This window comes from Pristis pectinata, chromosome 33 (assembly GCF_009764475.1).
Source record: "Pristis pectinata isolate sPriPec2 chromosome 33, sPriPec2.1.pri, whole genome shotgun sequence".
NCBI classification, from domain to species: domain Eukaryota; kingdom Metazoa; phylum Chordata; class Chondrichthyes; order Rhinopristiformes; family Pristidae; genus Pristis; species Pristis pectinata.
Genome location: NC_067437.1, coordinates 5,510,338 through 5,534,019, shown reverse-complemented (window position 1 = coordinate 5,534,019; position 23,682 = coordinate 5,510,338). Strand labels below are relative to the sequence as shown.

General features: G+C 47.3%; 1 protein-coding gene across 1 annotated transcript in view; it reads left to right on the top strand.

Annotated features, from left to right (window-relative positions):
- Nucleotides 1-23,682, top strand: part of LOC127585407 (cytochrome P450 3A24-like) — a 40,054-nt gene that overhangs the window by 7,998 nt on the left and 8,374 nt on the right. The window contains exons 2-10 of the mRNA XM_052042832.1: nt 6,442-6,538; nt 8,472-8,524; nt 10,687-10,786; nt 12,331-12,444; nt 15,805-15,893; nt 18,710-18,858; nt 19,960-20,090; nt 21,879-21,960; nt 23,030-23,193. Coding sequence (XP_051898792.1) covers nt 6,442-6,538; nt 8,472-8,524; nt 10,687-10,786; nt 12,331-12,444; nt 15,805-15,893; nt 18,710-18,858; nt 19,960-20,090; nt 21,879-21,960; nt 23,030-23,193 — 979 coding nt within the window. The remainder of the gene's footprint in view (nt 1-6,441; nt 6,539-8,471; nt 8,525-10,686; nt 10,787-12,330; nt 12,445-15,804; nt 15,894-18,709; nt 18,859-19,959; nt 20,091-21,878; nt 21,961-23,029; nt 23,194-23,682) is intronic.

The following is a 23,682-nucleotide window of genomic DNA, read 5'->3' as shown; positions in this document are numbered from 1 at the left end:
ACTTTCTCTCCTGGATGAATCCAGCAGGTGCAAACATCGTATGATGTTAACTCATCTTTACCAATAACTTGAAGTAGCCAGCACCTAAACTCTTAACGTCTCAATGATAACTAAATCTCAATGGGTGTAAAGCCCCAGAGGATGTCCTGAGGTTGTGAAAGGTGCTTTAAAAATACTTCTTTCTGAACACAGCACAAAGCATGAATGTTTCTAAGTTGTTGTCCAACTAGTCTTGTGACAAACAGTGATGCATCGGAACCATATCACATTGAGTAGATCAGCTTTTATTCACATGGTTTTCTTCTTGTTGTTTCAGGCTTCGAATGGACCTAATCCAAGAATTTCTGATCCCTCCCTGGGTGATTCCCCTGGTCAGCTCTGAGTCCTGGTTATATCTGTGCGATATCACATCAAACCCTTGGTTATGGAGAGGACTCATGCTTTTCCTTCTTGGCATGTAAGTGTTGACATGTGGGAACATCTTCTTGCTTTCTCTGCCTCATAAAATTGTCGACTCATTTCAGTCTTGACCTCTTTAGGTTCTCTTTTATCACTCTGCATCTTGCTCCTTCTCTTCACCATAACTCACGCAGTAAGTGGGAGATATCGGGGCTGGGGGCGGTGAGGGTCAACCGTTTAGACGTGACCCTTCGTAGCTAAAGCTGGGCCTGTTGTCATCCTCTATACACACCTGAGCATTCCACGATGCAGGGGTAAACGGTTGACCCTCATGAGCAGAGATACTGCAATTATATCTTGCCAATGAATAAGCAGGTAATCTGTTTTGGTATGTTGCCTTGATGTTCCTCTCCTTTCCTCCCTTCCTTCCCTACACCATGCTAACCAACCTCCTCTCTATTGACTCTGTCTACACTTCCTGCTGCCTCGGGAAAGCAGTCAACATCATCAAGGACCCCTCCCACCCTGGACATTCTTGCTTCTCTCCCCTCCCATTGGCAGAAGATACAAAAGCCTGACAGCATGTACCACCAGACTCAAGGACAGCTTCTATCCTGCTGTTATCAGATTCTTGAACGGATCTCTCATACGCTAAAAGATGAACTCTTGACCTCCCAATCTACCTCATGATGGCCCTTGCACCTTATTTGTCTACCTGCACTGCCCTTTCTCCCTAACTGTAACACTATATACAGTATTCTGCTTTCTTTTTACTATCTTGATGTAATTATGTACGGCATGATCTGTCTGGATGACTCGCAAACAAAAACTTTTCACTGTATCTCGGTAAATGTGACAATAATAAACCAACCCAATCTCTCTTGCTATAACCTCCTCTAGCTGTATGAGCACTAGAAATTCTTAGTTTTACATCTTAAAAGAATAGTGTTTGTTGGCAACACTGTGCAGTTAATGAGTTAGGATCAGCGTAGGATGTAAGGCTGAACTCACAGCAAGCAAGGTGGTGTACAGCAAACGAGGTCAGTTTACTCCGAAAATTCACTTCAAGAGCAGAGAGAACATTAATGACTAAAAACTACCCTCCTGATAACGGCAGGGTAATTTCACTAGAAATATACAGTGAGTGAAACATGGAAAATAAATTATTGTGCCAAAAATCACTTTCAGTTAATAACGGCAGTCAGTTCCCAGGGTTGGTGGATAGGATAATTACCCCTACATTGTGACATAAGCAATCTTTAAATAACCTAAAGATAGTGATAGTACTTGGTCATATGAACTTATGGGAAGGAATTTCCTTTCTGACAGAAAGATGGGCAAGACAAAATTTGGACAAAAGGGATATCAGGATGATATTAGTAAAAAGAGGTGTAACACACAAAGCGCTGAAGAAACTTAGCGGGTCAGGCAGCATCTGTAGAAGGAAATGGACAGTTGATGTTTAGGGTTGAGAACCTTTATCTGGACATCCATAGAAGTTGCTCGACCCATTGAGTTCCTCCAGCATTTTGTGTGTTGCTCCAGATTCCAGCATCTGCAGTCTCTTGTGTCTCTATCATGTTACTGTGTCCAGATCGCTGCCCATCTATTGTTGTACGTTAGACCCACACAGGGAAAGAATCGAAGAAGTGGAGACCTGCACTTCAATAGCGCCTTGTACATTCTTCTCCAGAGATGCCAGATTGTGCTACCGCCAATGAAATGATATTGTATTAACCACAAGCTGCAGCCAATTTCTGAGCAACAATAGCCACCCAAAGAGGAGACATCTAGGTAACCCTCCTGTCATTCACACTTGGCAGCTTGTTTGTGAGGAGTGACTGGGGCTAATTTTATGCACATCCTTTATACATAACTATTCTCTACTGACTGGTTTTCTTGCTGAAGCAATTACCCTTCAGTTATTGGGAGAAGACACAGAAGTTTCTGCTCCCTCAGCTCTTTAAGTAGACTCTGAGTAGATAGACTTTATTGCAGTGTTACAGACTGCGGGATGTGACCCAACAATGGCTCAACTCCATTTCATTGGCCAATAGAGCGTTAGCAATAAATACCCTGTGCACAGCAAGCTCCCACTAACAGTATTGTGATGACACCAGAAAATCAGTGTCTGTAATTCTGAGTAAGGGGTAAATATTTCTCAGAACACTTGGGGCAATTCCGCTGCTTGGGACCTTTCACAGTCACCTGAGGGAGGCAGGGGTCACAGGTCATAGAAAGACGTCACCTCTGACAGCGCAGGACTCCTCAGTACTGCACCAAAATGTCAGCCCAGAGTCAAATCGGAGACGCAAGAGATTCTGCAGATGTTGGAATCTGGGGCAACACACACAAAATGCTGGAGGAACTCAGCAGGTCAGGCAGCATGTATTTTTTGCCCTCATTCCCATGGCCCCCTCACCTGTTCTCTTCCCCCTCCCCCACCCTCATGACTTACCCATCACCTCCCTCTGGTTCCCCACCTCCTTCCCTTTATTCCATGGTCTATTGTCCTCTCCTATCAGGTTCCTTCTTCGTCAGCCCTTTGCCTCTTCCACCCATCACCTCCCAGCTTCTCACATCACTCCCTCCCCCACTCACCTACCGTCCCCCTCTCACCTAGACTCACCTGCCAGCCTGTGCTCCTCTCCCTCCCCCCATCTTTCCATTCTGGCTTCTGCCCTCTTCCTTTCTAGTCCTGATGAAGGGTCTCGTCTCGAAACATCGACTATTTCCCTCCATCGATGCTGCCTCACCTGCTGAGTTCCTCCTGCATTTTGTGTGTGTTTTGCTCCACAGAGTCAAATCTCTGACGTGGGATTTGAACTCCTAACTTTTTGACGGGAGAGTGAGAGCAGAAGGGAAACACGTCATTACAGTGAGAGGCAGATGGAATTTTTAAAAGCTTCTAAGAGTATCAAAACATAAAGCCAAGAGAATAAAGGCCGTGGGTTCGATGATACAACGTAAAAAGGAGCCTGCGTCTTGTTTAAAGTGATCTGAGTGTCACCTCAGGAGAATGTGCTATGAAATGGGTGCGTTTAGCATGATACAAGAAAATAGGAGCAGGAGTAGGCCATTCGGCCTCTCAAGCTTACCCTGCTATTCAACATGATCATGGGTGATCAGCTCCACGCCTCATGGCCTCCTCTCTGCTGGATCCTCATTGCCCTCACTTCCTTTCAAAAATTTATCCGCATCCTCTTCGAATACTTCCAGTGATCCAGCCTCCACTACCCTCAGGGTACAGAATTCCAGAGGTTCGTCAGCCTCTGAGAGAAGATGTTTAAGATAAGATTTCTTTATTAGTCACATGTACATTGAAACACACAGTGAAATATACCTTTTTGTGTAGAGTGTTCTGGGGGCAGCCCGCAAGCGTCGCCACGCTTCTGGCGCCAACATAGCATGCCCGCAACTTCCTAACCCGTAAGTCTTTGGAATGTGGGAGGAAACCGGAGCACCCAGAGGAAACCCACGCAAGCATGGGGAGAACGTACAAACTCCTTACAGAGAATGGCCAGATTTGAACCTGGGTCACTGGCGCTGTAAAGCATTACGCTAACCGCTACACTACCGTGCCTGCCCTTCCAATGCTCCCCAGATTTAAATTACCACTTCTTTACCTTGTACCTATGACCCCTCTTTTGATGATCTCCCGCTGGTGGAAACATCTTGAAATCTATCCTGTCATACTCATTCAGGCTCAATAAGATCACCCCTCATTCTTCTGAACCACAAAGAACACAGATCTAACTTGTTTAGCCCTTCATAGTCCTACAACCCTCTTGATTCTGGAACTAGTCTAGTGAACATCTTCTAGACTGCCTCCAGTGCTAATCTGTCCTTTCCTACATAAGGGGACCAGAACTGTACACGGCAAGTTCCTAGCTCGGTTCACCTTTCCTACCCCCTCCACTACCTGGTTCCACCTACCCCTCATCCCTCCCATATCTGCTTCACCTATCACATACCCGCCTCTTGCCTCTACCCTTGCCCCTCGCCCTCCCCTACCTTCTTATATTTCCACCTACCACCAACCAGCCTGTCTCCCCTTCTCTCCCTCAACCATTTGTGCATCATCTCCCCCTCATCTGGTTCCACCACTCACTTCCATACACCAGCTATCTTTCCTCTACACTCTCAGTCCTGATGCAAGATCTCGACCCGAAACGTTGACCATCCCTTTGCCTCCATAGGTGCTGCTCGACCCGTTGAGTTCTTCCAGCAGTTTGTGTTTTGGTCTGAAGTCCTACCTCAGTATTTGCAGGTTTTCTCTGTAGCTGTGAATTTCACTGTTGACTGCCCAACTTATGTGGAGTCTGAGGATAAGCCTGGGTGTCTTCAGTGATGAGGAGACCCATTTTCTTGGGGATGGATGTTTTAAAAGCTGGTTCAACCACATCGGATTTATAAGATATAAGATATTTATTTATTAGTCACATGTACATCGAAACACACAGTGAAATGCGTCTTTTTGCATTATTGAGAATGTGCTGGGGGGCAGCCCCAAAGTGTCGCCACTCTTCTGGCGCCAACATAGCATGCCCACAACTTCCTAACCCGCATGTCCTTGGAATGTGGGAAGAAACTGGAGCACCCGGAGGAAACCCACGCAGACACGGGGAGAACGTATAAACTCCTTACAGACAGCAGTGGAATTGAACCCGGGTCACTGGCGCTGTAATAGCGTCACGCTAACCGCTACACCACCGTGCCCATGAGTGGGGAGAGGATCTCAGGCAGGTGACCCGTTTCTTACACACACCGCGTCCAAACCCCAGGATCTGTGGAGGCGACGGGATGGTCGACATTTCTGCTCCAGGCCCTGCATCAGGACTGAGAGTGCAGAGAAAAGATAGCCAGTGTACAGAAATGAGAGGGAGGGGTGGAACCAGATATAGGGGGAACGATGGAACCTTTTCTAACTTTCTTTTCTAACTCAATCCTTTTCTTGGAGCACACTGCCTGAAGGGTATAAGACGCCATTGTGAGTAGTTTTCAACAGGGAATCAAATAATATGATATGAGCCGAGAGATGGGGAGTAGGACTTAGTTCACTCCTCAGTGGGTCAAGTGTCCTCCTGCAGTGCTAAAAGATTTCATCTGCTCTTGGAGACACGAGAGACGGCAGATGCTGAACTGTGGAGCGAAACCAAAACGAGCTGCTGGAAGAACGCAGCGGCATCTGTGGAGGGAAATGGACAGTCGACGTTTCGGGTCGAGACCCTTCACCAGGATCGAAAGAGTAGGGGGAGATAGCTGGTATAGAAAGGTGAGAGGGAGGGGGTGGGGCAAGAGCTGGCGAGTGATAGGTGGAGCCGGGTGAGGGGGAGGTGATTGGCAGATGGAGGCAGGTGGGGGAGGGAAGGGTGGAGAGAACGACAGGGGCCGGGAGGTGATGTGGAGACAACAAAGGGCTGAAGATGATGGAATTTTTCGTCTGCTCTTTCCTCAGTTCCTCTTCTGGAGTTTGATTACAGCAATTAAAAGGCTGAAGTGCTCACCACCACTTGCTTTCAGCTCCTGTGTCACCCATCACTGTTCTCTACCTTCCCTCCCCACCATCGGTCGTATCTACAGGACGCGCTGCCTCAAGAAGGCAACATCCATCATCAAGGATCCCCACCATCTGGGCCGTGCCATCTTCTCGCAGCTACCATTGGGCAGAAGCCTGAAGTCCCCACACCACCAAGTTCAATGACAGCTACTTCCCTTCAACTATTCGGTTCTTGAACCAACCAGCACAACCCTAATCACTACCTCAGTATAGCAACACCATGACCATTTTGCACTACAGTGGGCCTTTTTTTCATCCTAATTGTGTTCTTTCTTGTATAATTTTGTTTTATTTATGTTTTTCTTGTGAATGTTGTGTCTCTGATGCTATGTGCCTGTGATGCTGCTGCAAGTAAGTTTTTCATTGCACTTGTGCACACATGTGCATCTGACAATAAACTCGATTTTGACTCCGGCTTTGACTCCTGAATTGGCTGGTGTGGTAATAACGTGAAGCATCTTCCTCCCTCCCTCTTGTCACAGGTATGCCACCTGGCCTTACAGCACGTTTAAGGAGCTGTGCATTCCTGGACCATCACCAGTACTGTTCTTTGGATCGATTCCATATGTCTCCCGGAAGGTGAGGCACTCAGCAGGAAGGGGAAGCTTCGGAAATGGGGAAGAGCATCTGTGGTGCGTCCGGGAGTGGAAGCATTTCTCTTTGAGAAAGCTGGGGGAACTATCACTGTTTTACCTCGTTCTGGGTACACCCGGGGGTGCCAAAGCTGAGAGTAGTTGGAGACACAAGAGACGGCAGATGCCGGAATCTGGAGCAACAAACAATCTGCTGGAGGGTTGAGCAGTATCTGTGGGGGGAGAGGAACTGTCGACTTTTCGGGTTGGGACCCTGCAACAGGACTGAGAGTGGAGAGGGAAGATGGCCGGTATAAAGAGGAGAGGGGGAGGGGTGAGGCAAGGGCCAGTAGGTGATTGGTGGACCGTGGAGAGGTGAAGGATGATGGGCAGATGGAGTCAGGTGGTGGAGATGGAGGGGTGGAGATGGAAAGAGGCCACCAATCACCTGCTGGCCCTTGTCTCGCCACTCCCCCCCTCTAACTTTGTACTGGTCACCTCCCCTCTTCCCTCTCAGACCTGATGCAGGGTTTCGACCCGAAAACATCGACATTTCCCTTCCCTCCTAGGTGCTGCTTGACCCGCTGAGTTCCTCCAGCAGACAGCTAGAGAGCAGTAGGGAGCTGCTGGATGGAGAGACGTCTGAGAGGTTTCTACTTTGATAACCAATCCCTGTGTGTGCACATGGAGGGAGCAGTAATTTCAGAGGACAGCTCTCCCTCCTGTCAGGAAGTTACATTAAAAAAAATGTGATGCCCTCCCCATTCAAACATCTCACCCTTCCCATCACCTCCTCATGATCTTCTCAACAAATTTCACCCCCCCCCCCCATCATCTAACCTCCTCTTGGCAACCTCTCCCACTAATTCTCCATCTCTCCTGCCAACATCCCAATCCCTCACCGCCCATGCTTCTCGTAAACTCCCACTCACCCTCCTGCCCCAAACCCCTCTATACCCTCCCCAATCCCTCTCATCTTCTCCAACTCCCCAATAACTTTCAAATCATCTTCCTCCCAAACACTCCCCTGGCTCCTTCCCAACCCTTGTTCCCACTTCCTCACCCCCTTCCCACCTCCCCTCTCCCCAACTCCCTCCTTTGTCTAACAGACATCTCCAAATCCCACATGCCCCTTTCAGAGTTTTGCCATCTGAGACTCCAACCAATACTGCCCACTGATGGTTGGAGGTGCCAACTGCAATGGTGTCTCAGTTTGTGGAAAACTCAAATAAGTTAGTGGTAACCACGATGATGCTGGAGGAACTCAGCAGGCCAGGCAGCATCCGTGGAGAAAAGCAGGCGGTCAACCATCGGTTTGTCCTCTGCCTGCTTCTTACAGGGGTGCACATACCATGTGGGACACTGGTGAGGTGGGCCTGGTGCTGCCTTGCAGCTTCTGATGTCAATCTGGGTGGCATTCCTTGGTCGATACACACAAAATGCTGGAGGAACTCAGCAGGTCAGGCAGCATCTGTGGAGGGAAATAAACAGTCCTCGTTTTGGGTTGAGACCCTTCACCGGGACTGGAAAGGAAGAGGGCAGAGTGAAAAGGTGGGGGGAGAGGAAGAAGCACAGGCTGAAAGGTGATAGGTGAGTCCAGATGAGGGGGAAAGGTAGGTGGGTGGGGAAGGGGGGGATGAAAGGGAGTGATACAAGAAGCTGAGAGGTGATAGTTGGAAGAGGCAAAGGGCTGAAGAAGAAGGAATCTGGTAGGAGTGGATAGTAGACCATAGAATAAAGGGAAGGAGGTGGGGAACTAGAGGGAGATCGTGGGCAGGTCATGAGGGCAGAAGAAGGGAAAGAGAGGAGGTGAGGGGGCCACAGGAAGAGGGGAAACAAAAGATATTCCCTGGTCATCTCCGCTTGAACGGAACAGCACCAGCCTTGTAGACTCCATCAGCCAGACCTCGGTAACTTCATGTTCTTTTCCTTGCCTCTAGGACATTCACGTCGTTGACCTGGAATGCTACAACACGTTTGGAAATATCTGGGGGTAAGGCAATTTTATTTAGTTAAAATAAGTGCCTCACGAATGCCTGGAAAATAGCCAGAGGCAGACAGAGTTCACTCTGCATTAAGAAATAGTAACTGCAGGGTTGGATCCTAATTAGAAACAAAGACTAGAAGATAATCAAGTACTTTGGTACGGTTTTGGGAAAAGATTGAGCAGTAATATTAATCACAGAGCGCAACTAAGAGAGTTAGCTACAATCATGCAGATTAGGAGCAGGAGTAAGCCACTCAGCCCCTCGAGTCTACTCTGCCATCCAATGTGATCATGGCTGATCTGATTGTGCCATTTCTCTTCACCCAAGGTAACTTTTCACCCACTCGCTTACTGGGACTCTTCCCCTGGCTTAAAAATATTCAGAAACTCTGCTTCTACTGCCCTCTGAAGAAGAGTTCCAAAGACTCGTGACCCTCCGAGAGAAAATTCTCCTCATCTCGGTCCCTCCTAAACAGTGAGCCTTAGATCTAGACCCACAGGAGAAAACACCTTCCTCACATCCACCCCATCAAGATCTCTCAGGATCTTAATGCTTTAAGATTTTGCTCTTAGATTCATCTGCTTAGCAATCCAAGCACACACATGCAGTGAATTTGTGCAGTGAAGAAATGCAGAAAGGGAACTCTAGGGACGGATTACTCCTTCCTCATTCCAAGCCTCCTCTGAAAGATGCGGGAGCAAGTTTGAACCTCCCGGACATGAGGGAAAACTGCATTTGGGAGTTCTGCCAGCTAACCTTTGGGCATCTGGCACCATCTCTGTAGAACTTATGAGAGGCATAGATAAAGTGGACAGCCAGCACCTTTTTCCCAGGGTGGCAATAGCCTATACCAGAGGACATCGGTTTAAGTTGAGTAAAGTTTAGGGGGAATGTCAGAGGTAGGTTTTTTACACAGAGTGTGGTGGATACCTGGAATGCACTGCCGGGGATGGTGGTAGAGGCTGATACAATAGGAACATTTAAAAGACTCATGGATAGGCACATGGATGTAAGAGAAATGGAGGGTTATGTGCTGTGTAGGAGGGAAGGGGTAGATTTATTGTATGGGTTTATATAGGTTGGCACAACATCGTGGGCTGAAGGGCCTGTACTGTGCTGTACTGTTCTATGTTCTATGTAACTTCATCTCAGAACATTGGTAATTGGTTTATTATTGTCACATGTACTGAGATACAGTGAAAAACTTTTGTCTGCATGCCATCCATACAGATCATTCCATACATAGGTACATCGAGGTAGTACAAAAGGAAAACAATGTAGAATGCAGATTAATGTTTGGATGGATTCCATACCATAAATTTTATGGGCTGAAGGGCCTTTAGCTTGTTTATTGATCTCCATACTCTTCACTCATTGTCCATGGAGAAAGAGCCATGGGCAGATTGGCAAGTGTACTCCGATGGTGGTTACGATGAGATTACGGACACTTGCTTTGATTGGAGTTTAGGAGAGGCAATGGGGCAGATGAAGGGAAACTACTCCAGTGGTCAGAAAATCTGGGATTGAGGGCCAGAGATGGAAAATAAAAGCCAGGGTTTCAGGTGCGAAGGCCAGGAACATTCCTACATGCAGAAGGTGGAGCTATCTCTCCACAGTTGGCAATCGAAGCTAGGACAATTGTTAACTTCAATTGGTAATTGGTTTATTATTGTCAATATACCAAGATACATTGAAAAGTTTTTGTTTGCATGCCCTTCAGAAAGATAATTCCATTCATAAGTATATCGAGGTAGTACAAAAGGAAACAAAAACAGAATGCAAAATATAATGTTACAGAGAAAGTGCGGTGCAGGCAGACGATAAGGTGCAAGGGCCATTACGGGTAGATTGAGAGATCGAGAGTTCATCTTCAGCGTATAAGAGGGAAGCTTTAATCTATGAAGAGGGACTTCTGTTAATCAAAGGCATTGAGTGAGCCATTGATTTAGCGAATGGTGGAACAGATTAAAACATAGCACCGTCTTCTCCTGTGTTCCTCTCAACATGTCTGATCAGTGCATGAACTGGGTTAGAGCTGGAACTTCACACGTGCTCCTGTACCACGTGGGGTGTTGGACACTGGGGCAGCTACTCTTCAGCTGGGTTGATTTCTCACTCCTTCCATCGATCAACCTGTTTTCCTTTATGTCCAAAAACACCCCTGCAGGTTGTTCCTTGGACGGGAAGCGTTCCTCATGATCGCTGACACTGAAATCATCCACAAGGTGTTTATTGAAGATGAATGCAAAATTTTCACCAATGACAGGGTAAGTTAGTTCTCTTAATGAGTTCCGCGGTTGACTAGGACTCTTGACAGTGTTCCCACTGCTGCTCTGCCCATAACAAATTCCATTTGCTGACGTTCAGGCATTCAACAGTCCAGCCCTCTGTGGGGAGCAGGGGTATTTACTGATTTACAAGAGGTGAGAAGTGAATTTAGAAATTCTGGGAAGGGTATGTGGGGCTTCTCCAACAATGATCATGATAAGAGGTCAGCTCAGGTGTAAAATACAAACCTGACCCAACCTGATCCCAGCCAATCCGAACCCAACTTGATCCCAGCCAATCTGAATTGAACCTGACCACGGCCAATCTGAAGCCAACCTGACCACAGCCAATCCGAACCCTACCTGACCACAGCTAATCCAAATCGAACCTGACCACAGCCAATCCAAACCCTACCTGACCACAGCCAATCAGAATTGAACCTGACCACAACCAATGCAAACTCAATCTGACCACAGGCAATCCAAACCTGATCCAAGCCCACAGATTTACAATTATATTCATACCTGATCTGGGATCAACGTGGCTTGTAGCTGGGGGGAGGAGCTGGGTGCTCTGGGGGGTAGGGTGGGCTCTTCAGCAGCGGCCAGCGACATCTTCACTGGGTATCCACACCCTTTAACAGAACTGAGTATGTTTAACAGCATAATGTGGAATGTAAAATATTAGTCCAAGTCTTTGAATGTTTCTGCTTTGGTAAAAAGCAGTCCCACATATCCTAGGAATTAACGGCTTTATTTACAAAGAGTAGAGGTCAGAAACATAACTATTTCCATTCTTGACCCCACCTGAGCCCAAGCAGTAAATCCAGAGCCTATCGGGTTTTGGTGGGGAGCAGACTGAAACTGGAAAGGTCTGGTTATCATCAGTGTTCGTGGGATCTGTAGCGGCCCAAATTTCCCAGCTCACTTGAATTTTTAACGCCCACTTGAGGCACTGATAGGGTTGATGTCTCTTCTGACCAACGAGCGGCAGAGCACTCCCTCAGTGGGATCAGTGTAGATGGGTCCTCGGATGTCAGCATGGACATGGTGGGCCGAAGGGCCTGTTTCTACACAGGATGACTTAATGCCGACATTAATGGAGACACTTCATTTGCTCTAAAGAGTTTCGTAACATCCTGAGGCTGCGAGAGGTGCGATGTTTTTTTAAAATTGACATCAATAATGAGGTTCTTGTTGATTTGCTGAGTCTCACGTTGTTGGGTGTGTGTGTGTGTGTGTGTGTGTGTGTGTGTGTGTGTGTGTGTGTGTGTGTGTGTGTGTGTGTGTGTGTGTGTGTGTTTGTGTATGTGTTTGTGTGTGTTTATGTGCATTTATGTCTGTTCGTGTGTGTGTGGTAGTGTGTGTTTGTGTATGTGCGTGTTTGTGTGTGTTTGTGTGTTTGTGTATGTGTATGTGTGTTTATGTCTGTTCGTGTGTGTGTATTTGTGTGTGTGTGTGTGTGTGTGTGTGTGTGTGTGTGTGTGTGTGTGTGTGTGTGTGTGTGTGTGCGCCAGTCTCATTTACTTTCCATTTCTCCCCAGGCGAGCCGATCTCAGGAACCATTTAGTGAGAGTTTCTTTCAGGCGGATGAGAGCGACTGGCGGAGAGTGCACCAGGTCCTCTCCCCGGCCTTCGGAGCTGGGCAACTTCAGCAGGTCCGGTGTCACCTCCCTCCCTCCCTCCCTCCCAAGTGTGGCTCCTTGCTCTGTGTATCCATCATCCTTTCAGACACACAGCTGGCAAATTGGCTGATCTATTCCTCATGTAATTATAGGATCGTATGAAACGTGACCATAAGATATAGGAGCAGAGTCAGTCCATTCGGCCCATTAGGTCTGCTCCACCATTCAATCACGGCTGATTTTTTTAACCCCCATTCCCCTGCCTTCTCCCCGTAACCTTAACCCCCTTACTAATCAAGAATCTGTCATCTCTGCCTTAAATACACCCAATGATCTGACCTCCACAGACCTCTGTGGAAACGAATTCCACAGATTCACCACCTTCTGGCTGAAGAAATTCCTCCTCATCTCATTTATAAAAGGACGTCCCTTTACTCTGAGGCTGTGCCTTCAGATCTTAGACTCTCCTGATGGGAGCATCCTCTCCATGTCCATTCTATCCAGGCCTTTCAGTATCCAGTAGGTCTCAATGAGATCCCCCTTCATCCTTCTGAACTCCATCGAGTACAGGCCCAGAGACATCAAGCGCTCCTCAGACATTAAGCCTTCCATTCCTGGGATCATTCTTGTGAACCTGCCCTGGACCTTCTCCAGGGCCAGCACATATTTCCTCAGATACCGAGCCCAAGGAGACACAAAAGACTACGGATGCTGGAATCTGGAGCAAAAAAAACTGGATATAAACTGCCGATTCAGGAACTTGATCCGAAACTTCAACATCCCTTTGCCTCCACAGATGCTGCTCAACTCGCTGAGTTTTTCCAGGAGTTTAATTTTGGCTCTTATGGAAAAGTAACTGGATGAAATGGTAGGAGGTCAATGGGAGGTGACCAAAAATAAGAATGTAATGAGAGTCTGAACCAGCTTATGCCTTCTGAGGGACGCCACAACTTCATAATAGGGAAAGGGTCAACATTAGGCTGACAGCACCAAAAAGGCAGAAACATATTTCAGAGACACAAAGAGACTGCAGATGCTGGAATCTGGAGCAACAACCAATCTGCTGGAGGAACTCAGCAGGTCGAGCAGCATCTGTTGGGGGGGGGGGGGAAGGAATCATCGACGTTTCAGTTTCCCCCCCCACAGATGCTGCTTGACCCACTGGGTTCCTCCAGCAGATTGTTTGTAGAAACGTATTGTATCTGTTTACGCAATGTGGAACAGCATTTATTTCCCATCCCTAATTGCCCCTGGGAAGGTGGGGGTGAGCTGAATTCTCGAACCGCTGCAGTCCTTGTGGTGAAGGTGCTCCCACCGAGCCGTTTGGGAGGGAGTTGAGGGACTGCGGGAGGAACTCAGCGGGTCAGGCAGCAACTGTGGAGGGGAATTAACAGTCGATGTTTCGGGCTGAGACCCTTCACCTGGGCGGATGAGGAGGTGAAAGTGGAGCCTCTGGAAGTGCAGAAGGATGGCCTCCCCTACAAAGAGGCCATTCAGCCCATCAGTAGGCAAATAGCATTCCATGTGGGTCGTTCCATTTTCTAACAGTTACTCCATGACCCTGCAGGTTGAGACTCATCCTGTGACTTTTGAAATGTGACAAGAGTTTCTGTCTCTCCCACCAGTTCCAGACTCCTGCCACCCTCTGGGAGAAAAGATATTTCTTCTGCTCTGGTAACCCATTAGAAAGGGAAAAAGTACAGAAGAGGCCCATCAGGATGCTGCCTGGATTGCAGGCTATGAGCTATGAAGAGAAGTTGGATGAACTTGGGTTGTTTTCTCTGGAGCATCAGGAGCTGAGGGGCAACCTGATAGAAGTTTATAAAATTGTGAGAGGCATAGATAGGGTAGACAGTCAGAATCTTTTCCCCAGGGTAGAAATGTCAAATACTAGAGGACATGCTTTTAAGATGAGAGGGGGAAAGTTTAAGGGAGGTGTGCGAGGCAAGTTTTTTACACAGAGAGTGCCGGGGTGGTGGACGAAGCAGATACAACAGTGGTGTTTAAGAGAAAAAACACGATGATGCTGGAGGAACTCAGCAGGCCAGGCAGCATCCGTGGAGAAAAGCAGGCGGTCGACGTTTCGGGTCAGTATCCTTCTTCAGGATCAGCCTTCCAGACCAGACGACCATGAGGGACCCTTTTTCCACCCACCGCCCCAAACAGGCAGAGAAAGACTCAACAGAGCGAAAAAAAATTCCCCTGGAAAGTCCTCTCAGTTCCCCCTGGGCAAGATTCCAAGGTGGCTCAACAAGTTCTGAACAGGTTGTCTGAAAGAGGCGTGTTCACCAAGTTGACCTTCACATGATAAGATAAGCTAAGGTATTTATTAGTCACATGTACATCGAAACACACGGTGAAATGCGTCTTTTTGTGTTACTGAGAATGTGCTGGGGGGCAGCCCACAAGTGTTGCCACTCTTCTGGCGCCAACATAGCGTGCCCGCAGCTCCTAACCTGTATGTCTTTGGAACGTGGGAGGAAACCGGATATTCCTTCTGATGCAAGGATGCAACTTCCTGGGTGTTGTGTAATTCCTTAAAGCGGCCAATGGTTATTGGTGGGACTCTGGCCTGTGCTGGTCCCACCATAGATTTATAATGTCATACAGCATGGAAGCAGGCCCTTTAGCCCACTGAATCTATACTGACCATCAAGTACCCTTTTACAGTAATCCTGCAATATTCTTATTTTTTTGCATCCAGCCACTTTACAGAAGATTTATGAGAATGTTGCCAGGACTCGAGGGACTGAGTTATAGTGAGAAGTGGGACAGGCTAGGACTTTATTCCCCGGAGTGGAAGAGGCTGAGGGGTGATCTTATAGAGGTGTATAAACTCATGAGGGGCATAGATAGGGTGAAAGTCTTTTTCCCAGGGAAAGGGGACCAAAAACTAAAGGGCATGGGTTTGAGGTGACAGGGGAGAGATTTAAAAGGGATCTGAGGGGCAACTTGTTCATGAAGAGGGTGGTGCACATACTGTATGGAACCAGCTGCCAGAGGAAGTGGTTGAGACAGGTACAATAACAACATTTAAAAGATAGATTGTGAGGTCAAGAGTCCATCTTATTGTACAAGAGATCCATTCAAAAGTCTTATAACACTGGGATAGAAAGTCCCCTTGAGCCTGGTGGTATGTGCTTTCATGCTTTTTTACCTTCTGCCTGATGGGAGGGGGGAGAAGAGAGAATGCCCTGGATGGGAGGAACCTTTGAGTATGTCGGCTGCTTTACCATGGCAGCGGGAAGTGTAGACAGAGTCCATGGAGGGGAGGCTGGTTTCTGTTTTCGTTTTAACTTCAGCAGTACTTAAGGACAGAGTAAAGACTGGTGTTATATAAATGCAGATGTTCACACCTTCTTCCATTTTGGTGGATGTTCCTTTGTCTTTCAGGTGTTCCCTCTTGTGGTTCCAAGTGCTGACAACCTTGTTCGTCATTTTGGAAAATTTTACAGGGAGGGCAAGGCTGTTGTAGTGAGAGAGTGAGTACAGTTCACCGCCAAGCCCTGCTTTACCTTTGTGATGGCAGGATAACTGCATTAAATAGAACGTAGACACAGAACAGTACAGCTCAGGAACAGGCCCTTCAGCCCACAATATCTGTGCTGAGCATGATGCCAAATTAAACTAATCTCTTCTGCCTGCACATGATCCACATCCCTCCATTCCCTGCATATACATGTATCTAAAGCCCCTCACACACCAATATCGTATCTGCTTCCACTACCATTCCTGGCAGCCTGTTCCAGGCACCCACTACTCTCTGTTTTAAAAAAAACTTCCTCCGCATATCTCCTTTAAACTTTCCCCGTCTCACTTAAAGCTATGTCCTCTAGTATTCGACACTTCTCCCCTTGGAAAAAGATTCTGGCTGTCTACTCTATCTATGCCTCTCAGTGTAAACCATTACACAGTATGGAGTAAAAGCACCAGCCGGTCAGAATGTGTCAGCTTACTAAGTTGGGTTAAAATTGTTCCCAAAGGGAAAGAAGTCACAGAATCCCAGACTTTTACAGCACAGAAACAAGCCCTTCAGCCCAACTCGTCCATGCTGACCAAAGTGTCTTCTTGAGCTAGTCCCATTTGCCTGCGTTTGGCCTGTATCCTTCTAAACCTTTCCTACCCATGCACCTGTCCAAATTTCTTCTAAATGTCATAATTATACCTGGCTCTACCACTTCCTCTGGCAGTTCGTTCTCTATATCCACTGCCCTCTGTGTGAAAATCCTCAGGTTCCTTTTACATCCTTCCCCTCTCACCTTAAACCTATCCCTCCAGTTTTTGATTCCTTTTCCTTGGGGGAAAGACACTGTGCGCATTCACCCTATCTATACCCCTTATGATTTTATGCACCTCTATCAGGTCAATACTCAGGCAGTGCTTTCTAGATTCCAACCACATCCAGGTGAAAAAAATTCTTCCCCAGATTCCCTCTAAATTTCTTATCCATATAGAATCATAGAGCTAAACAGCATGGAAACCGGTGCTTTACTCCAACTTGCCTATGCCAACCAAGGTGCCTCCTAAGCTAGTCCCATCTGCCTGCGTATGGCCCACATTTCTCTAAACCTTTCCTATCCAAGAGCAAAAAGAAATCAGAGACTCGGTGATAAAATGCAGAGCTGCGATGAGAAGTGGCAGATGGATTTCAACCCGGATAAGTGTGAAGTGATATACTTCAGGAGATCAAATTCAAAGGCAGAATACAAGGTTAATGGCAGGACTCTTAGCAGCATGGAGGAAGAGGGATCTTGGGGTCCACGTCCATAGATCCCTCAAGGTTGCCACGCAGGTCAGTAGGGCTGTTAAGAAGGCCTATGGAGTGTTGGACTTCATTAGTCGGGGTACTGAGTTCAAGAGCCGCGAGGTAGTGTTGCAGCTCTATAGAACTCTGGTCAGACTACCCTTAGATTATTGTGTTCAGTTCTGGTTGCCTCATTATAGAAAGGATGTGGAAGCTTTAGAGAGGGTGTGGAGGAGATTTACCAGGATCTTGCCTGGATTGGAGACCATGTCTTGTGAGGATAGGTTGAGCGAGCTAGGACTATCTCTTTGGAGAGAAGGAGGATGAGAGGTGACTTGATAGAGGTGTACAAGATGACAAGAGGCATAGATCGAGTGGACAGTCAGAGACTTTTTCCCAGGGCGACAATGGCTAACACAAGGGGACATAATTTTAAGGTGATTGGAGAAAGGTATAAGGGGGATGTCAGGGGTAAGTTTTCTACACAGAGAGTGGTGGGTGTGTGGAACACACTGCCTGCAGAGGTTGTGGGGGCAGATACATTAGGGATATTTAAGAGACTCTTAGATAGACACATGAATGATAGAAAAATTGGGGGCTTTGTGGGAGGGAAGGGTTAGATAGATCTTAGAGCAGGATAAACTGTTGGCACAACATTGTGGGCCAAAGGGCCCACATTGTGCTGTAGTGTTTTATGTGCTATGTTCATTGAATCGTTAGACCAACTAAGCCATTCAGTCTACCTAATACTAGCTGGATCCTTGTGGAGCAATCCCAACAGTCCCATCTCCCGCTCTTTCCTGCAATCTTGAAGATTTTTCTTTCTCCATTAGCTGTCCAATTCCTATCTGAAGGCCCTGTCTGATTCTGTCACAAGGCAGTCAGATCCTAATGGGACATGATAGATTGGACGTTGAGATGTTTCCACAAGTGGGAGAGTCTCAACCGAGGGAACATAGTTACAAAAGGGCACCACGCTCAGCTAGTAGACCTGCTGCCTCACAGCTCCAGCAGCCTTGGTTTGGTCCTGACCTCCGGTGCTACCTGTGTGGAGTTTGCACATTCTCCTTGTGACTGCGTGGGTTTCCTCCGGGTGCTCCGGTTTCCTCCTACATCCCAAAGACATTTGGGTATGTAGGTTAATTGGCCGCTGTAAGTTGCCCCTAGTGTGTGGGTGGGTGGTAGAATCTGGGAAGAGACTGGGGGGAAAATAAAATTGAATTCAGGTAGGACCATAGTAAAAATGTATGATTGATAATTGTCATAGACTCGGTGGGCCGAAGGGCCTGTTTTTGTGCTGTATCTCTCTATGACTATGATATGTGATTTCAATGTGTATAACATTGTGCTTAATCAAACATCGCTCCCCTGTGGTACGAGTACTCTCCTGTACACATTTTTACCCGTAGAATTTCGTGGTCAGGGTCATTGTTTTGTAGGGCCCTGCCCTAGGAAGTCTTCCTCTACAGCTTCAGTCCTTCTGGTGACGGTATGGGGAGGGCAGTCAATGTTAATCCCCTGGAACCATTGATGTTTGGTCCCTTTACTTCCAAGGTTATTTGCCCAGTACACTCGAAATGCCCTTATGATGTCGGTGTTTGAACTGGACGCAACCAAGCAGGACACTAGGAGCAGCACCTTCACTTATCACTGGGACCTCCTCCTTCAGGCCTACAGCAGATACTCCATCATCTCCACGACATGTGGGTAATGTATACAGCACATGTAGGGAGTACACTTAGCAACAAGCTTTGGCATCTATTTGATGTCGGATGGATAAGAATAATCTAAAATAGAAATAAAGTATTGTTGCTCATTAAAAAACATCTTATTCAGATCCATGACAAAGAAAAAGGCCTTTTTGAATACATACAGAAAGCACAGTAATTGTAACGGGACAGGGGAAGATTTCCATTAGTCTTTCAACAAGAGAATGCCTTTCAATACAATTATTCCAGCGGAGGTGGTGGATGTGGGTTCAATTATAAAATTTAAGAGAAGTTTGGATAGGTACATGGATGGGAGGGGTTTGAGGGGATATGGTCTGGGTGCAGGTAGATGGGATTAGGCAGAAGATCAGTTCGGTATGGACTAGATGGGTCGAAGGGCCTGTTTCTGTGCTGTAGTGCTCTATGACTATGACTCTATTCATGGGATTTGGACATTGCTAGCATTTATTGCCCATCCCTAATTGCCCCTTTAGAAGGTGGCCTTCTTGAATGTCTGAGGTCCTGCTGGTGAGGGCATGAGAGGGCAGTCAATGTTAGTCATCTGGCTGTGAGATTGGACTCACATACAGGTCATTGCAGCTGGAACACTGATGCATCCAGACGGGTTTTTATAACGATCCAGTAGTTCATGATCACCAATCCCAATGCAAGCTTTTCGGAGATACAGAAGACTCCAGATGTTGGGATCTGGAGCAACACACAAAGCGCCAGAGGAACGCAGTGGGTCAGGCAGCATCTGTGGAGGGAAATGGACAGTCGACGTTGTGGGTTGACTGCTTTTTGTTCCATATTTAATTCACTGAGTTTACATTCCCTACTAGATCATTAGTCTGTTCTCTGCATTACCAATCCATAAGATAACCATGCTACTGTGCCTTGTAGCTTTCTGGGATTCAGCTCACACTCTAGAGAATAGAGCACAAGAGCCTAGGCTGACATCCAAGCGTGGTGCTGAATGAGGCAATGCACTCAGTATCTGCTCATGGTAGAGGAACCAAAGAGTATCTCAAGTCATCATTAGTGCTCAGGATGGGAAAATAACAACTCCTCTGAATTCCCGCCTCTCCTTCCCAGTGATATTCCCTGTCCTGAAGCCTCTCCTTCGGAAGCTGAAATTCTACTTTTATTGGAAGGAAGCTGTCAATTACTTCACCAGGTTGGTCCACCAGGTCCAAGAGAGACGGAAACAGAGCACAGAGACAAAGGTAAGACTGTACTCTGCTATAATTCCCCTTCTCTCTCTCTCTCTCTCTCAACTCCTTGACTGTTTCACTTAGTATCCCCTGCAAAAGAAGGCAGGGCTGGTCTTGTGTTACTGCTACACCGTAACCCAGGTGGTCAATGATTGTGGTACTCAAACAGAGACACTTAGAATAATTTCGTCCAACTATATTATTTTCTTGCTTCTGGGGAGTAGATATGCTTCATCTCCTGATAACTCAATCGAAATAGAGAATGTTATTTTTGTGGTAAACTTGGGGCACCGTAAAACCCACAATGCAATCCTACTTATGAATGTCCTCGAGAGGATGAATGGAATGCAACAATTGCTGCTTCTGATGACCGCTACATGGTTGTTGCTGTCACAATGAGGACTTTGTGTTTTCCGTCATATCCACATTCTTATCCATGAAGGATGCCATTATCAATTTTATTATTCATTCTTGGGATATGAACTATCTCGACTTGCCCTCGAGAAGATGGGGGTGAGCTGCCTTCTCGAACCGCTGCAGTCCTTCTGGTGAAGGTGCTCCCACAGTGGTGTTGGGGAGGGTTCCAGGATTTAGACCCAGTGATGATGAAGGAACGGCGGTAGATTCCCAAGTCAGGATGATGTGTGACTTGGTGGGGAACATGCAGGTGGTGGTGTTGCCCTGTGCCTACTGCCCTCGATCGTCTTGGTGGCAGAGGTCTTGGACTTGAGAAACAAAGGACTGCAGATGCTGGAATCTAGATGAAAAACACGATGATGCCGGAGGAACTCAGCAGGCCAGGCAGCGTCCGTGGAGAAAAGCAGGCGGTCAACGTTTCGGGTCAGGACCCTTCTTCAGGACTGAAGATAGGAAAAGGGGAAGCCCAATATATAGGAGGGAAAAGCAGAGCAGTGATAGGTGGACAAAAGAGGGGAGGCGGGGTGGGCACAGGGTGGTGATAGGTAGATGCAGGTAAGAGTTAGTGATTGGCAGGTGCGGGGCAGGAGGGGAGAGCAGATCCACCGGGGGATGGGTCAAAGGTAAGGAGAGAAAGGGGAAAAAGGGGGAGAAAAAAAGAGGCTAGGAAGGGGAAGAAGAGAAGAAGCGTGGTGGGGGGCAGCGGGGGAAGGTCTTGGACGTGAGTTGCCAGTGGAGTAGCCAGGATGAGTAACTGCAGTGATTTTTGTAGATGGTGCACACTGCAGCACCTGTGTGCCGATAGCGGAGGGAGTGAGTGTCTGGGATGGCGGAGAGAGTGACAAGATTGACTCTGGAACTTTCCATACCTGTGCTCCACCACTGGTGCCGGTATCTTCAACTGCGAAGGTCCTAAACTCCGGAAGCCCTGCCGAAATCTTGCTGTTCCTCCTTTCTGACTTTTCTTAAAGCCAACCTCTCCGACTGACATTCAGCTTACCTGGCCTAATATCTCCGTATGTGGCTCAGCGTCAAACCTTGACTTGTAACTCTCACGAGAGGTAGCTTGGGACATTTTACTGCATTAAAGGCGCTATGTAAGTGGAAACTGTTCTACAGCTTCAGGGATGTTGGAATGAGCTTTGAGTTGAGGTCTGGGAGGTGGACAGATGGAGGGGTCCTGTGCACACTCTCATTCCCCACACATTTGCTTCCTTGCATTACTTGGAGGTCGGGACCATTCACAGAAGAAGATGGAAGCTGGAACTCACTGCGAGGGGTGGATGGTCAGGGGTAGGTTCCCACAAGGTCTCTAAATGGATCTCTGTTCCGCCTGGACAATCCCTCCCGAAAATCTTACAGTCTTTTAAATGTCTCCCTCAGGAACGAGCCAGCATCCTTCATTTCCTGTTCGACCATGCAGAGGCCAGGACAGACACGAGAAGGAAACGGTCACCAGGACGTAGTGAGTAACAAGCCCCAGTGTACGTGCTGTGGGTGTAAACGAATGCCCCAGTCCTGGGGCACTTGTCCACTTCTCTTGTCAGAAACACCAGTCACAATCCATGAACAACCAAACTGGAATGAGCCAATGATGCTGCAATATTTACTGACACATATGCTGGAGTTCAGAGAGATATTTATCATTGGTTTCTGTGTCAGGAGATTCCTTTTAGATCTCACTCCAAGTTATCACACAATGTCCAGGCTATTGTCCTGATTGGATTCCCCTTCCTAAACCTCTCTCTCTCTCTCTCTCTCTCCTCTCTCTCTCCACTCCCTCTCTCTCCTTCTCTCTCTCTGTCTCTCCACCTCTCTGTGCCTTTCTTTCTCTCCACCTCTTTCTCCCCTTTTCTCCCAACTATCTATACCTCTCTCCACCTTTCTTCTCTTTCTCTGTCTACCTGCCTTTTTCTTTCTGTCTCTCCACCTCCTCCCTTTCTTTCCCTCTCTCTTTACTTTCTTTCCCTTTTCCTGCCCTCTCTCTCTCTCTCTCTCTCTCTCCCCCTTTTCTTCTGACACCCACCTTAATTTCCACCTCTTTGACCGTGACTTTAAGTGTCTGCCCTGAAGTCTCCCTGTGTGTTCTGTCATCGTTTACTGACAGCAGGTATGCTGCACTGTCTGCGGCACGCACCTCCTTTTGGACTGGATGTTGAACTGATGACCCACTCAGCCCAAGAGTGGACCCCAAAAGGTCCAGTGAAACAATTCTGAGAAAGGAACCTTTCCTGGTGATCTGGCCAATGACTAAATCCCGGTCAGTTTCTCCAAAGCTAATAAATTGGACATCTACATCATTGCTGCTTCTGGGATCTTGCTGTATGTAAATTGGCTGTGTCTCCTACAGAGGCAGAGCTTCAAAGGCACCCCATTGATTGTGCAAGGTGTTATATAACTGCAATTTTTTTCTAACTATGTGCTTGTGATGTTGCTGCAAGTAAGCTTTTCATTGCACCCATACATGTACTTGTGCATATGACAATAAACTCAAACTTTTTGACTTTGACACTCTTCATTCTTTCTTTCTGTAGCTGAGTTGAGCAAGAGTGAAACTGTTGCCCAGACCCTGAGGTTTCTCCTCTCAACCTACAAGGCAACAACTTTCATGCTGGAATTTGCAGCGTACCTATTGGCCAGGCACCCCAGAGTGCAATACCACCTTCATCAGGAGATCGTAGCCACTGGGAAACAAAAGGTATCGTCAGGAATCGAAAGGCAAGAAACTGCAGCCGCTGAAAATCAGAAATAAAAACTGGAAGTGCTGGAAACTGTCAGTAGATCAGGCAGCATCTGTGGAGAGAGAAACAGAGTTAATATTTCAGGCTGATGAACTTTCACCTGATGAAAGGTCTTCGACCTAAGCCTTTACTTTGGTTTCTGTCTCCACAGGTGCTGCCTGACCTGCTGAGTGTTTCCATCACAGAAAGAATTCTGCCCAAATTTAGTTAAGTGATTCTTGGGCTCAGATGTGAGAACTATTTACTCCACTAACTTATACGTGATAAAATACCTCCTGGTATAGAGCGATATGTGTGTGTTGGTGTAGAGTGATGGAGGTGGATTGGTGAAGGGTAGTGGGGTGTGTTGGTGTAGAGTGATGGAGGTGGATTGGTGAAGGGTAGTCGGGTGTGTTGGTGTAGAGTAAAAGACTGCTGGCCCAGAATGGTGTAGACTGGGTGCAGGG